Source organism: Nannobrachium achirus (genome assembly GCF_963921795.1).
Source record: "Nannobrachium achirus genome assembly, chromosome: 23".
In the NCBI taxonomy this organism is placed as follows: Eukaryota; Metazoa; Chordata; class Actinopteri; order Myctophiformes; family Myctophidae; genus Nannobrachium; species Nannobrachium achirus.
In genome coordinates, this window is record NC_137830.1 from 10,863,139 (window position 1) to 10,875,647 (window position 12,509).

The window sequence follows — 12,509 nt, forward strand, 5'->3', positions numbered from 1 at the left end:
TCAAAAATAGAAATTCTACAAGCTCGCAGCACGGCACCAAGTGATGCGCTGTGATCTTGTAGATCTGCAGACCTAATGTGTTAATACAGCATCACACTCATTTGAACCACTTTATCCATATTTTACACGTTGGCTATTTAACACATTTAGAGCAATAAAATAACATCTGTGTCATTTTAGATTAGATCTCTATATTTAGCAATAAGGAAAAAATAATAATTCTCCATATTCTAACTTTTGGTGATTTTTCCTAAGCTAGCGCCCCCTACTGTACTTGATCAACTACAGCATTACACAAAAGAACCTAAAGTAGCAGATCTACAAGCTCTAAACATGGCGTGAAGTGACGCGTTTGGAGCACAGATGTTTTCTAGCTCTAAATGTGTTAAATAGCCAACGTGTAAAACATGGATAAAGTGGTTCAAATGAGTGTAATGCTGTATTAAACATTTTGACCCCTGGGGGTCCCCGGACCACACTTTGAGAACCAATGCTATAAAGAACCATCAACCACTTTAACCCTTCATCGACCGGTGTCTCCCAGGGCTCTATACTTGGTCTGCTCAGTTTCTCCCTCCACACTACAAAATAGCCGATCTACAAGCTAAAAACGTGTCATAGCAGGATGTGTTTTAAGCTTGTAGATCTGCTATTTACGATGAATGTTCACGTATTAAGACATGTCCAATGGTTAATGGTTCAAAGAAGGTTCTTTGAGGAACCATTTGTGCTTGTGAGCTTGTAGATCTGATATATTTCAGAGCCCTGAGGAACTCCAGTCAGTGACGTGGGTTTAAGTGTTTAACATATAAAATAAATATCATTAAAATAATGTTTTATTCATTAACATCAGTTCCTGATTGCAGGTCTAATTAACCACTTGAACCCTAGTGAACCTATTCTGTATTCATAATTCTAAAACAGCAGATCTTCAAGCTCACAACATGTTGCAATGCAACAAACACGACAGACAGACATTATGGTGTGAGGTTGTAGATTGGCTATTTTCACTACATTGTGGCGACCCTGCCCATGTGAAGACAGAGACAATGGGGAGGGGGGGTGTTTTGATGGGGGGAGAGGTGCCTAGTTCAGGTTGGCAGTTTAGGTCAGGCAGGGAGGGGTTAACAATGGGGAAAGGTGGTTGGATGATGAAGAAGAGCGCGAAGAGGAAAAAGGAATTGGAGAGACAGCCTAGACAGATCAGAGCAGCCTCTTTGTTATTTTTCAGCCTCCTCCCAACCCAGTTCTAGCCTGTATTTAAGGGTCCGCCTCAGTGTGCCGACGGGCCGGTATTCCGACACTAAAACTAACCCTAACTCTAACCCCAACCCTAAACTTAACCTCAGTAACTGTGACGAGTAACTAACCTGCCGACGCTAGTCGGAACAGCGGCCCGTCGGGACACTGAGCGGACCCCGTATTGAAAGTGATGTGAATCTGGCAATATTAATAATCCATAATTCTTGGTAAATTGTCACTCTATACTATGGAGACAGTAAGTCTGCGAGAAACGAGGACCAAGCTGATATTCATTGGTCTTCTGCTAGAGAGGCTCAGATAACACCTCTTTTGTTTAACAGTGTTTGGTAAACCCACTTACTATGCAAGGCTTTCTTAGACAATGGACTATGTTGATTTAATCTATTTAGGCAGTCTGAGAGTAACTCACACCTCCAGGCCCCAGCAAGCAAATGGTGTACCACCCTGTTCTGATATGCATGTACTGGGTATAAATGTGTGTTGTAAAATCTTGTCATTATGGGCAACTTGGGCAGGCCGACAGGCTGCCTGAGAGGGAGCTCCACACTGGGAACCCATCTTTAAAATAAATCTACGGAAGAACCTCTTTTTGACTGTCTCTCTGAGTTTTCTCGACCACTTCTTCTCCAGAAAAGACTTAGAAATATGCATGGATTTGCACTCTCATTTTCAGTCTAATTTGCCTCGAAATACACAACATATTGGTGCCGAAATCCCGGTTGTGTTGGGTGGATGATGTCCACTCCAGGCAGAAGAACTCCAGGTGGGAAACCTTGGTTCCATGAGTGCGAAGTCTGTGTATTTTTCTTTCTTTTTTTCCACTTTTTTGCCTTGAGATGACTTCTTTTGGGTCGCTACCAAGAGGGGCCACCACGACGACTGAGATGACGACTGGAGCAGACCGAGAACCAGAGACCTGTCTTCCTACTGGTCAGCGGGACGCCGCAGACTACCATGGCAGCGGAGACGGTGAAGGAGAAGACCGACGCTGCGACGGTGAGACTTTCGCAGTAGGCCTCCACGCAGCGACGAGACATGGAGATCAGCAACAGCTGCTTTTCAACACACCTACAAGGATTCGACCTCGCAGCATTCAACTCCTGTGATGACTACACGTTTCTACCTCACGGCAACACCGCTGTGACGAAAAAGGGGGAAAATCGTTGCGGCGAACCATTTCTGGTCCACCGCAAGGGGGGAGAGGAGATCAGACTACAGTAAAACTTTTCGAGGACAATCGGACAGCTACAGTATCAAGAGGGGTTCAGCCATGGACCTGCTTGCAGTTTACAGAAGACACAGTGGGCCTACACACCACTGCTTGGTGAGAACATTGATTTCGCGAGAGAAGCATCATGATGAAGAAAAATACTAAGGTGAATCAGTTTAAATGTGTGTTTATTCAACATTTCATTTGTTGAAGTTTATGTGTTGTTGATTTTTAGCTAAACAAATTATCATGATGACTAATTAGGGAATGTTGACATAAGAGGAATGTTTGATTATGTAACTAACTGATGTAATTTGAACGACTGTGTCAACTGAGGTATATTTGCCATGATTGTGAGATTATTAGTTTCTTATGGCTTAAACTCTGGAATTCCAACTAATAATTAGTTGACGGGCAGCCTGGTGCGTAACTAAGACGACAGCGTGGATGCGGGCTATTATCTTGGGAAACAGAATTTTTAAAGTAATAAACAGATATTTTATCTCATATATCCAAAATTGGGGTTTGGGCGGATAGAAAGCTGAAGAAAGCTTTTTCATAATTTCAGGGCAAACAAGATGAGCCAGTTGGTATTGTTATGATAAAAAACATAACATAAGCATGCCAAGAACAAATTCAAGTTGACTGATTTGTGAAATTATTGTTTTAGGATTAGGAAGTGAAAGAAGGCTATTTTATCAACAATTGTATTTGTTTAAGTGTGTATCCTATGTATTACCAACAAAGTTTCATTCCAATGTGTGATATTTCAGTGTTGATGAAGGATTTTAATTTTCTCTTTGGATTTTGGTATAAATGTGGGAATATTATTAGAAGTATCTTTGGGTTTGGGAATCGAGAAGTTTGTTTTATTTTATGTTAACGTTTTGACCGAGAGTTTAATAAGAGAGAGAAAATTCTGAATGCTGATTGAATGTAAATGGATGAAATGATGTAAATCACTTGTGACACAATGTATGTAGAACTGTGACCTATCATTGTGCAGTTATTTTGTTGGTTTCGAAACATGTTATTCATGTTTCGAAGAGGGGAATATGATGTGAATCTGGCAATATTAATAATCCATAATTCTTGGTAAATTGTCACTCTATACTATGGAGACAGTAAGTCTGCGAGAAACGAGGACCAAGCTGATATTCATTGGTCTTCTGCTAGAGAGGCTCAGATAACACCTCTTTTGTTTAACAGTGTTTGGTAAACCCACTTACTATGCAAGGCTTTCTTAGACAATGGACTATGTTGATTTAATCTATTTAGGCAGTCTGAGAGTAACTCACACCTCCAGGCCCCAGCAAGCAAATGGTGTACCACCCTGTTCTGATATGCATGTACTGGGTATAAATGTGTGTTGTAAAATCTTGTCATTATGGGCAACTTGGGCAGGCCGACAGGCTGCCTGAGAGGGAGCTCCACACTGGGAACCCATCTTTAAAATAAATCTACGGAAGAACCTCTTTTTGACTGTCTCTCTGAGTTTTCTCGACCACTTCTTCTCCAGAAAAGACTTAGAAATATGCATGGATTTGCACTCTCATTTTCAGTCTAATTTGCCTCGAAATACACAACAAAAGGGCAATAAAACCCGTGCTCCGGTTAAAACATCATCATTGTTTCCTCCTTTTATTTATTAGTCAGTGAGTTAGCTGTGAGGGACTGCAAACGCTACAATATTTAGACAGTTCTGTTTTAATGCATTTATTTTGGGGAAATTTTCTTCATTTTAATACAACAATGCATTGATAAAAAATGTTAAAGTACTGTAGTTGTAATTTATACTTTTTTATACTTGAGTATTTACTCGAGTAAATACTTTGTCCACCACTGGTTGTCAGGACAGAAAAATGTCCAAACATGGAATAAATTCCTTCTCAAGACATTTCCTCACTAATGTGTTTGTAAAGATGTCTAGTAACACATTTCAAAAGGTTCAAACTCCCCTAGGGCAGCGGGAACAGCCACGCCCACTTTTCCTGCTCGTCACAAAGCCTTGTTTTGTGTGAGAATCTATATTTGTGGTAGCGTGTCAAATTAAAAAGTATCTTTATTAGTTTGTTGAATCCTAGGAGACACTGCTCCTCAGGAGTCCAGATCACCTGGAGGTCCTCTGGTTCCTCCACGCACGCACGCACGCACGCACGCACGCACGCACGCACACGCACACGCACACACACACACACACACACACACACTCATGTACACGCACGCACTTTCCAAACATGTTCATACTTTTTCAATTTTTTTTCAAAAAATAGCAGGTCTACAAGCTCGCAGCACGGCACCAAGTGATGCGCTGTGATCTTGTAGATCTGCAGACCTAATGTGTTATACAGCATCACACTCATTTGAACCACTTTATCCATATTTTACACGTTGGCTATTTAACACATTTAGAGATAGACAATATCTGTCATTTTAGATTAGATCTATCAACTTTATATTTAGCAAAAAAAAAAAATCCATTTTCAAACTTTTTGTGATTTTTCCTAAGCTAGCGCCCCCTACTGTACTTGATCATAAAGTAGCAGATCTACAAACTCCAAACATGGCGTGAAGTGACGCGTTTGGAGCACAGATGTTTTCTAGCTCTAAATGTGTTGAATAGCCAACGTGTAAAACATGGATAAAGTGGTTCAAATGAGTGTAATGCTGTATTAAACATTTTGCTGGGGACCCCCTGGAACCCCCTAAGGACCCCTGGGGGTCCCCGGACCACACTTTGAGAACCAATGCTATAAAGAACCATCAACCACTTTAACCCTTCATCGACCGGTGTCTCCCAGGGCTCTATACTTGGTCTGCTCAGTTTCTCCCTCCACACTCCAAAATAGCCGACCTACAAGCTCAAAACGTGTCGTAGCAGGATGTGTTGTAAGCTTGTAGAGCTGCTATTTACGATGAATGTTCACGTATTAAGACATGTCCAACATTGGGACGCAGGGTTTAAATGGTTAATGGTTCAAAGAAGGTTATTTGAGGAACCATTTATGCTTGTGAGCTTGTAGATCTGATTTGTCAGAGCCCTGAGGAACTCCAGTCAGTGACGTGGGTTTAAGAGTTTAACATACAAAATAAATATCATTAAAATAATGTTTTATTAATTAAAATCAGTTCCTGATTGCAGGTTTAATAATTTAATTAACAATATAATAATATAACATTAATAATAATTAAGGCTGGGAATTTAACTGATTAATTGCGATTAATTAATTACAGAAAATTAACGCGATTAAAAAAATTAACGCATTTTAATCGCACTTAGTTTTTGCACCACAGAACCTTCAGTTTCGGGCATACTGATCATAGCGATGCACCAACCAAGAAGAGACAACAAACGCAAAGTGAGAAGTAGCCGATCAGAGCGCTTTGCTTGGCCCAGTGGTTGCGAAATTTAGATTTAAACAACTCACTCGTTGATTCACTCGTACAACAAAATGTGTTTTACTTGAAAAAAAATGCTTCTCAGGTCAAATATCGATGTGCGATTAAAATGCGATTAATTGCGATTAATTAATCACAGAGCCTGTAATTAATTAGATTAAAAATTTTAATCGCATCCCAGCCCTAATAATAATATAATAATAGTTTAATTAACCACTTGAACCCTGGTGAACCTATTCATATTCATAATTCTTAAACAGCAGATCTTCAAGCTCACAACATGTTGCAATGCAACAAACACGACAGACAGACATTATGTTGTGAGGTTGTAGATTGGCTATTTTCACTACATTGTGGCGACCCTGCCCATGTGAAGACGGAGACATGGGGGAGGGGGGGGGGGGTGTTTTGATGGGGGGAGAGATGCCTAGTTCAGGTTAGCAGTTTAGGTCAGGCAGGGAGGGGTTAACAATGGGGAAAGGTGGTTGGATGATGAAGAAGAGCGCGAAGAGGAAAAAGGAAGTGGAGAGACAGCCTAGACAGATCAGAGCAGCCTCTTTGTTATTTTTCAGCACCCTCCCAACCCAGTTCTAGCCTGTATTGAAAGGGCAATAAAACCTGGTGCTCCGGTTAAAACGCCATCATTGTTTCCTCCTTTTATTTATTAGTCAGTGAGTTACAATATTTAGACAGTTCTGTTTTAATGCATTTATTTTTGGAGAATACAACAATGCATTGATACAAATTAAAAAAAAGTGCTGTAGTTGTAATTTGTACTTTTTTATACTTGAGTCTTTACTTGAGTAAATACCTTGTCCACCACTGGTTGTCAGGACAGAAAAATGTCCAACCCTAACCCCTAACCCTGGAGGGGGGTTGAATTTCAATGTGTTGGATTGTGTTACTAGAGGATGGACGGACGGACAGACAGACAGACAGACAGACAGACAGACAGACAGACAGACAGACAGACAGACAGACAGACAGACAGACAGACAGACACTCACATCTTGTAAGGAGTTGAGGTTTAATCCAGTGTTCTCCTCCATGATTCACGCTGTAGGAAATAGAACAACAATGAATCAATGTCTGACTGTCTAACACACTGTCTCCACTACCTGACATAGTTCTGTTCATTTTGATATAACACTGTTATCACACACGCATGCACGCACGCATGCACGCATGCACGCACGCACGCACGCACGCACGCACGCACGCACGCACGCACGCACGCACGCACGCACGCACGCACGCACGCACGCACACACACACACACACACACACACACACACACACACACACACACACACACACACACACACACACACACACACACACACACACACACACACACACACACACACACAGAAATGTGTGAACATTGAATACAGGACACTATCACTGTATATTAAATCTATGAATAGAACCATGGATCATATAGGATCAAATGATCGTCTGGCACTAATTGTCCCAGAGTAAAGACTGAACTGGTAAAAACAGTGTTTTGTTTTAGTGTCCAAACCTCTTGGAATGACCTACAGCTCACACTAAAGATCTGTTCTCCTAGAACACGGTGGGCAGTTTTTATTTACAGAGTTCCATACTGACTTTGATAGGCCACATTCTCATAATATAATTCTGTTTAGTCGTGCGAATGTGAGGGGTGAAGTTGCCTGATACGTTTGCGCTCACTCTGCACTTAGAAGAACACTTCTGTCCACGGGACAAACATGTACAGTATGTATGTATCCAAGCTGCATAATAATGTCTCCTTCAAATCACAATGTAACCGCAGGACCCCCGCAAAATTGCGGCGCAGGCGTTAGCCTCTTTATCTCGGTCGGAAACGGGCGATCAAAAAATAAAACCTGCGGCGGCCGGCGGGACTTGTCTCGCAAAATCCTGCAATAAACCAGACAGATCATATAGAGCTTATAGTGTATATGTATCCAACGTCTCTCTCTCTCTCGCTTCCCTCTCTCCCTGCCTCTCCTCTCGCCCTCCCTCTCTGCTCTCTCTCTCTCCTCGCTCCGCGCGTAACCTCGCATCACCAGGCTTTCTCTGCGTGTAAAACGTCTCCATTTGGCACATGATTTGGCACAGAGAGCGAGAGAGAGAGAGAAAGAGAGCGAGTGAGCGAGGGTGTGAGACCCACAAATCGGCCTATGGCTATATTATATTAGGCATAGCCTATATAGGATACATGCAATATTTCTCCTCACTCCAGTGGCACTTTCCATTTATCTGACTCCGTGAGCAACTCCTCACAAAATAAACTATGCGCGATTGAGGGAGCGGTGATCAGAAATTAACGGCCATGGGCCATGGGCCATAGGCTAATGGTCAGAAATCTAATGGGAGCGGACGGTCGGGAGGGGGATTTAACTTATTATATATAAGGGAGTGTACGTTAATTATCCACTAGAGGGGGCTGGTTGACAGATTGTATCTTTAAAAAAAAAAATCCATTTGGTTCCATAGGTGGCCTCTTGGGGTTACAACAACACTCAAAACAAAAGAAAGATTGAGCAACTGTGAACTATTTTCCATAATCTAAAATCATAGTTTAAAACCAAGCTGTTTCTCCTACCTCCTTCCCTGCCGAAAGCCTTGTTATTGCCTTGAACTAACAATATTTAGATATGACTGCTTATACATTTCAGTCTCAGGCCACATTCTCATACATAATTCGGTAGTCAGTGCGAATTATGGGAGGGAAGAAGTTGCAACATTCTTGCTTATAGGATATGTTTGCTCCACTTTGTCAACCGCAACAAGGAATCGCTTAGTCCACGTTTGTTCACGGGACATGTATGTATCCAAGCTGCATACTAATGCATCCTCCATCTCCTTGTGTTTATTAATTCTTCAAGTTCAACCACAATGTAACCAGGCGGTGACCAAGCAGGCGGTAGCCTAGCCCTATTTACCTGCGGTCGGAAACGGGCGATCAAAAAATAAAACGAGCGGCGGCCAGCAGACTCGCAAAATCTTGCAATAAACCAAACAGCAACTACTTTAGCAAGATAACGTCTCTCTCTATCTCTCTCTCTCTCTCTCTCTCTCCCTCCCTCTCTCTCTCTCTCTCTCTCTCTCTGAGTCTCTGCACTCCGCGCATTAAGCGTCTCCATTTGGACATGATTTGGCACAGAGCGAGAGAGAGATGGAGAGAAAGCGAGCGCGCGAGCGAGCGAAATGAGACCCACAAAGAATTATTATGAAGCGATTAAAACAAATAAAACGTCACCTCATTCCTTGGAAAGCCCCACTTCCATGACCAATGACTGTATTGTGTCCCTATTACATCTAAAGATTTAAACGTTGGCTGATCTACCAGTGCGCCATGCAGTGCGCTCCCAAAATGGACATTTCCCGACATTGATTTGCTATATAAAACCATATTTGATAGATATAACTATCATCTACAATTACTTATTGTAGAGAACGTTATAGGCTATAGGGTATTTTTTTGCTGGGCAATGAATGGGTCTTCACTCTTCACACAGAGAAGTGATGGCTGAGTGGTTAGTGTCCAGACTGTCCACACCTAGGACTCCGGAGGCCCCAGAGGTCGCAAGTACGATTCCCTGTTCCAGCTATCACTGCTCCCCTCTCCCCCGCACTCCTTGTGAGCAGCACTGGGTTCAGCTGGGTTAAGCTGAAGAAAAAAAGCAGCTGGGTTGGGCTGCGATATCTGAATTTCCCTCGTGGGATGAGTAGGTATTTCATTTTCATTTTTTTTCATTCACATGCCCAAACGTTGTGTATTTTCCGACAATACGTTACCGAATTCATTTTCGCAATAAAACGTGCCTGTGTGAATGACACCTTTGATAAAGTGAGCCAAGGGAAAAAAAACCTGAAACACATGCTAAATGTATTTTTCAAATATAATTCATTCATCATTAGCATCATTATTGATTTATTTTCTTTCTTGTATGCATGTTTTCATGTTTACAGCACAGTATGTCATTTAAGCTCTGATATTCATGTCAGACATACTTTAACATGTCTAGTCTAGTCTTGCTGTGCTGTTATCTCATTCTGGACTGATTTTCTTTTTCAACTCTGGAAAATCACAGGATGAACGAGGACTAGTTCATCATCGTGTGGGCTCACATATAAAAAAAGATGGAATTCTGAGGATTGTTATGGTGGTCTTGTACATCTAAAGAAGGGATGGAATTCTGAGGATTGTTGTGGTGGTCTTGTACATCTAAAGAAGGGATGGAAGGATGAGGATTGTTGTGGTGGTCTTGTACATTGGACGTTATGGTTGAAGCCCCCTCCCACATGGCCAGCCAGTTCAACATTGTAAGGGAAACACTGCACTAACCAACATGGCCACAGTCCAAGTCTACTCACTTCAGAGTCTCCAGTGCAGCAGAGAGCTTCTTCAGACCAGAGCCTCCTAAGTGGCTGAAGTTCAAGTCCAGCTGTTTCAGATAGGAGGGGTTGAAGGTCAGAGCTGAAGCCAGAGAGGAACAGCCGTCCTCTGTGAGCCCACAGCCTGACAACCTGCAGAGAAATCCATATTTAACAAAGTGCTGTTGATGTTCAAGTAGAGATCCACACAGAGAGAAAACACATTTATTTACCTCAGGATCTGCAGTCTACACTCTTCACTCTTCAGTAGAGCAGAGAGTTGGTCCAGTTGTGATTCCTGCAAGCAGTTGAAACTGATGTCCAATTCTTTCAAATGGGAAAGATTAGATCTGAGAGCTGAGACCAGGATGTCAAATCCTGTCTGTGTGATGTGACAGCCAGCAAGTCTGTAATTAAAGATTACATATCTGGATTGATTATCAGAGTTTTGGAGGAGGGACCAAAGAGATGGAAAGAACAGGCAGGCAGGAATAATGTGAAGTAAATCATGGTAATCTTCCAACAGGAAGCTAACTGACAGGAAACAGGAAGCAGCAAGTTAACAACAGATGATCCAGCAAACTGACTGAGAGAGGACAGACAGACAGACAGACAGACAGACAGACAGACAGACAGACAGACAGACAGACAGACAGACAGACAGACAGACAGACAGAAAGACAGCTAGTTGCCAGGTATACAGTAGTAGATAGTAATCACATATAGTTATTAATTAGTACATATAATATATAAACCAGTAAGAAGCCTAAGGGTGAAAAATCGACCTCGCCCTAAAGTCGCGCAGGACGTAATTCACACAGGACGTAATTGATTTGTGAGCTTTTAGATTGGCCATTTTCACTATATTTAGACAGTTCTGTTTTAATACATTTATTTTGGGGGAAATTGTTCACAGCCACGCCCACTTTTCTCTAAATAATGCTAAATAAAGTTGGTTAATTTATCTGACCTCAGTATCTCCAGTTCACAATGTGGACTCTTTAATCCAGCAGAGATGAGTTCCATGAATGAATCCTCCACGTCGTTATAACTGAGATCCAATTCTCTTAGATGTGAAGGATTAGAGCTGAGAGCTGAAGCCACAATTTCATAATCTGGCTTTTCGAGTCGACAGCCAACAAGTCTGTAAATGTAGAATATGTCAAAACAGAGACAAGACACAAGTTAGATCAAGTACATGTTATAGCAAAACAAAAAACATGCCCCCAAAAAATCATGAAAATAAATCAGTCAACCCACAACCCAATCACATGGTGAGGGTTGTATACTCAGCAGCGCCAAAAGCATTTCCACAGTAGTTTGTGTGCGTCTTTAATGATTATGTTATGTTCATAGGAGTTTTGTCATTCTAGGGTCAAGACCAATTGACCTTTGGTGTTGTCAATGTTTTGAGGGCACAAGGGTCAAATGCCAGGACAGGAAGGTCATCAAATAAAACAATGATTTAAAGTCCATAGAAATAATTAATTTAACTCTTATTGCTATTAACGAGTATACTTAATTAAGTGAATTGATTCGCACGCAAACACACACACACACACACACACACACACACACACACACACACACACACACACACACACACACACACACACACACACACACACACACACACACACACACACACACACACACACACACACACACACAGGGATGTGCTGGCCATTGGGAAACGCGGGACAACTCCTTAAACAATTAAAATTATTATTAAAATTAAAAAAATTCTGCCTTTTCTCCATTTTGGGGGCTGGGCGGCCAACAAAGTAAATCGTCACTGTCGGGGCAGAAACCTCGTATCTCCAAGTTTCAAATTTGTAATTTTTTTTCGCAAAGCAAAGCCCTGCTTCATCATACAAGGCTGTCGCACAAAAGTAGTGAAAACAGCAGATCTACAAGCACACTCGTTGTGTGTTTGTAGATCGGCTGTTTTCACTAGTTTAAATCATTTTTAAAATGATAAATACACAACAAACGGTTTTCATTTTTGGACAGGTTTCCACCCGACAACAACGAAATATAACTCATGTAATTGACCCACTGGCTTGTCACTTTGTCACAAATCTTTGAGTAGCAGCAGCGCTATAGAGAGAGAGAGATCTCTCTTTATAGCGCAATGAGGCCCTCTCCAACTCTTTTTCCTGGGCTGAATCAGGGGCACAGCATGTCCCTGCACACACACACACACACACACACACACACACACACACACACACACACACACACACACACACACACACACACACACACA

The 12,509-nt window shown here is 41.8% G+C and overlaps 2 protein-coding genes across 2 annotated transcripts in view; both read right to left on the bottom strand.

The window, feature by feature from the left end:
* The window catches only part of LOC308308439 (stonustoxin subunit beta-like), a gene marked incomplete at both ends in the record, with an annotated part of 15,350 nt that extends 4,084 nt beyond the window's left edge, over positions 1 to 11,266 (bottom strand). Inside the window, 4 exons of the mRNA XM_080753855.1 lie at positions 6,880 to 6,929; positions 10,241 to 10,393; positions 10,474 to 10,554; positions 11,211 to 11,266. Of these exons, the coding sequence (XP_080609981.1) occupies positions 6,880 to 6,929; positions 10,241 to 10,393; positions 10,474 to 10,554; positions 11,211 to 11,266 (340 nt within the window). The remainder of the gene's footprint in view (positions 1 to 6,879; positions 6,930 to 10,240; positions 10,394 to 10,473; positions 10,555 to 11,210) is intronic.
* LOC308308753 (NACHT, LRR and PYD domains-containing protein 3-like) overlaps positions 1 to 12,509 on the bottom strand; it is a gene marked incomplete at its 3' end in the record, with an annotated part of 216,176 nt that overhangs the window by 91,186 nt on the left and 112,481 nt on the right. The window lies entirely within an intron of this gene.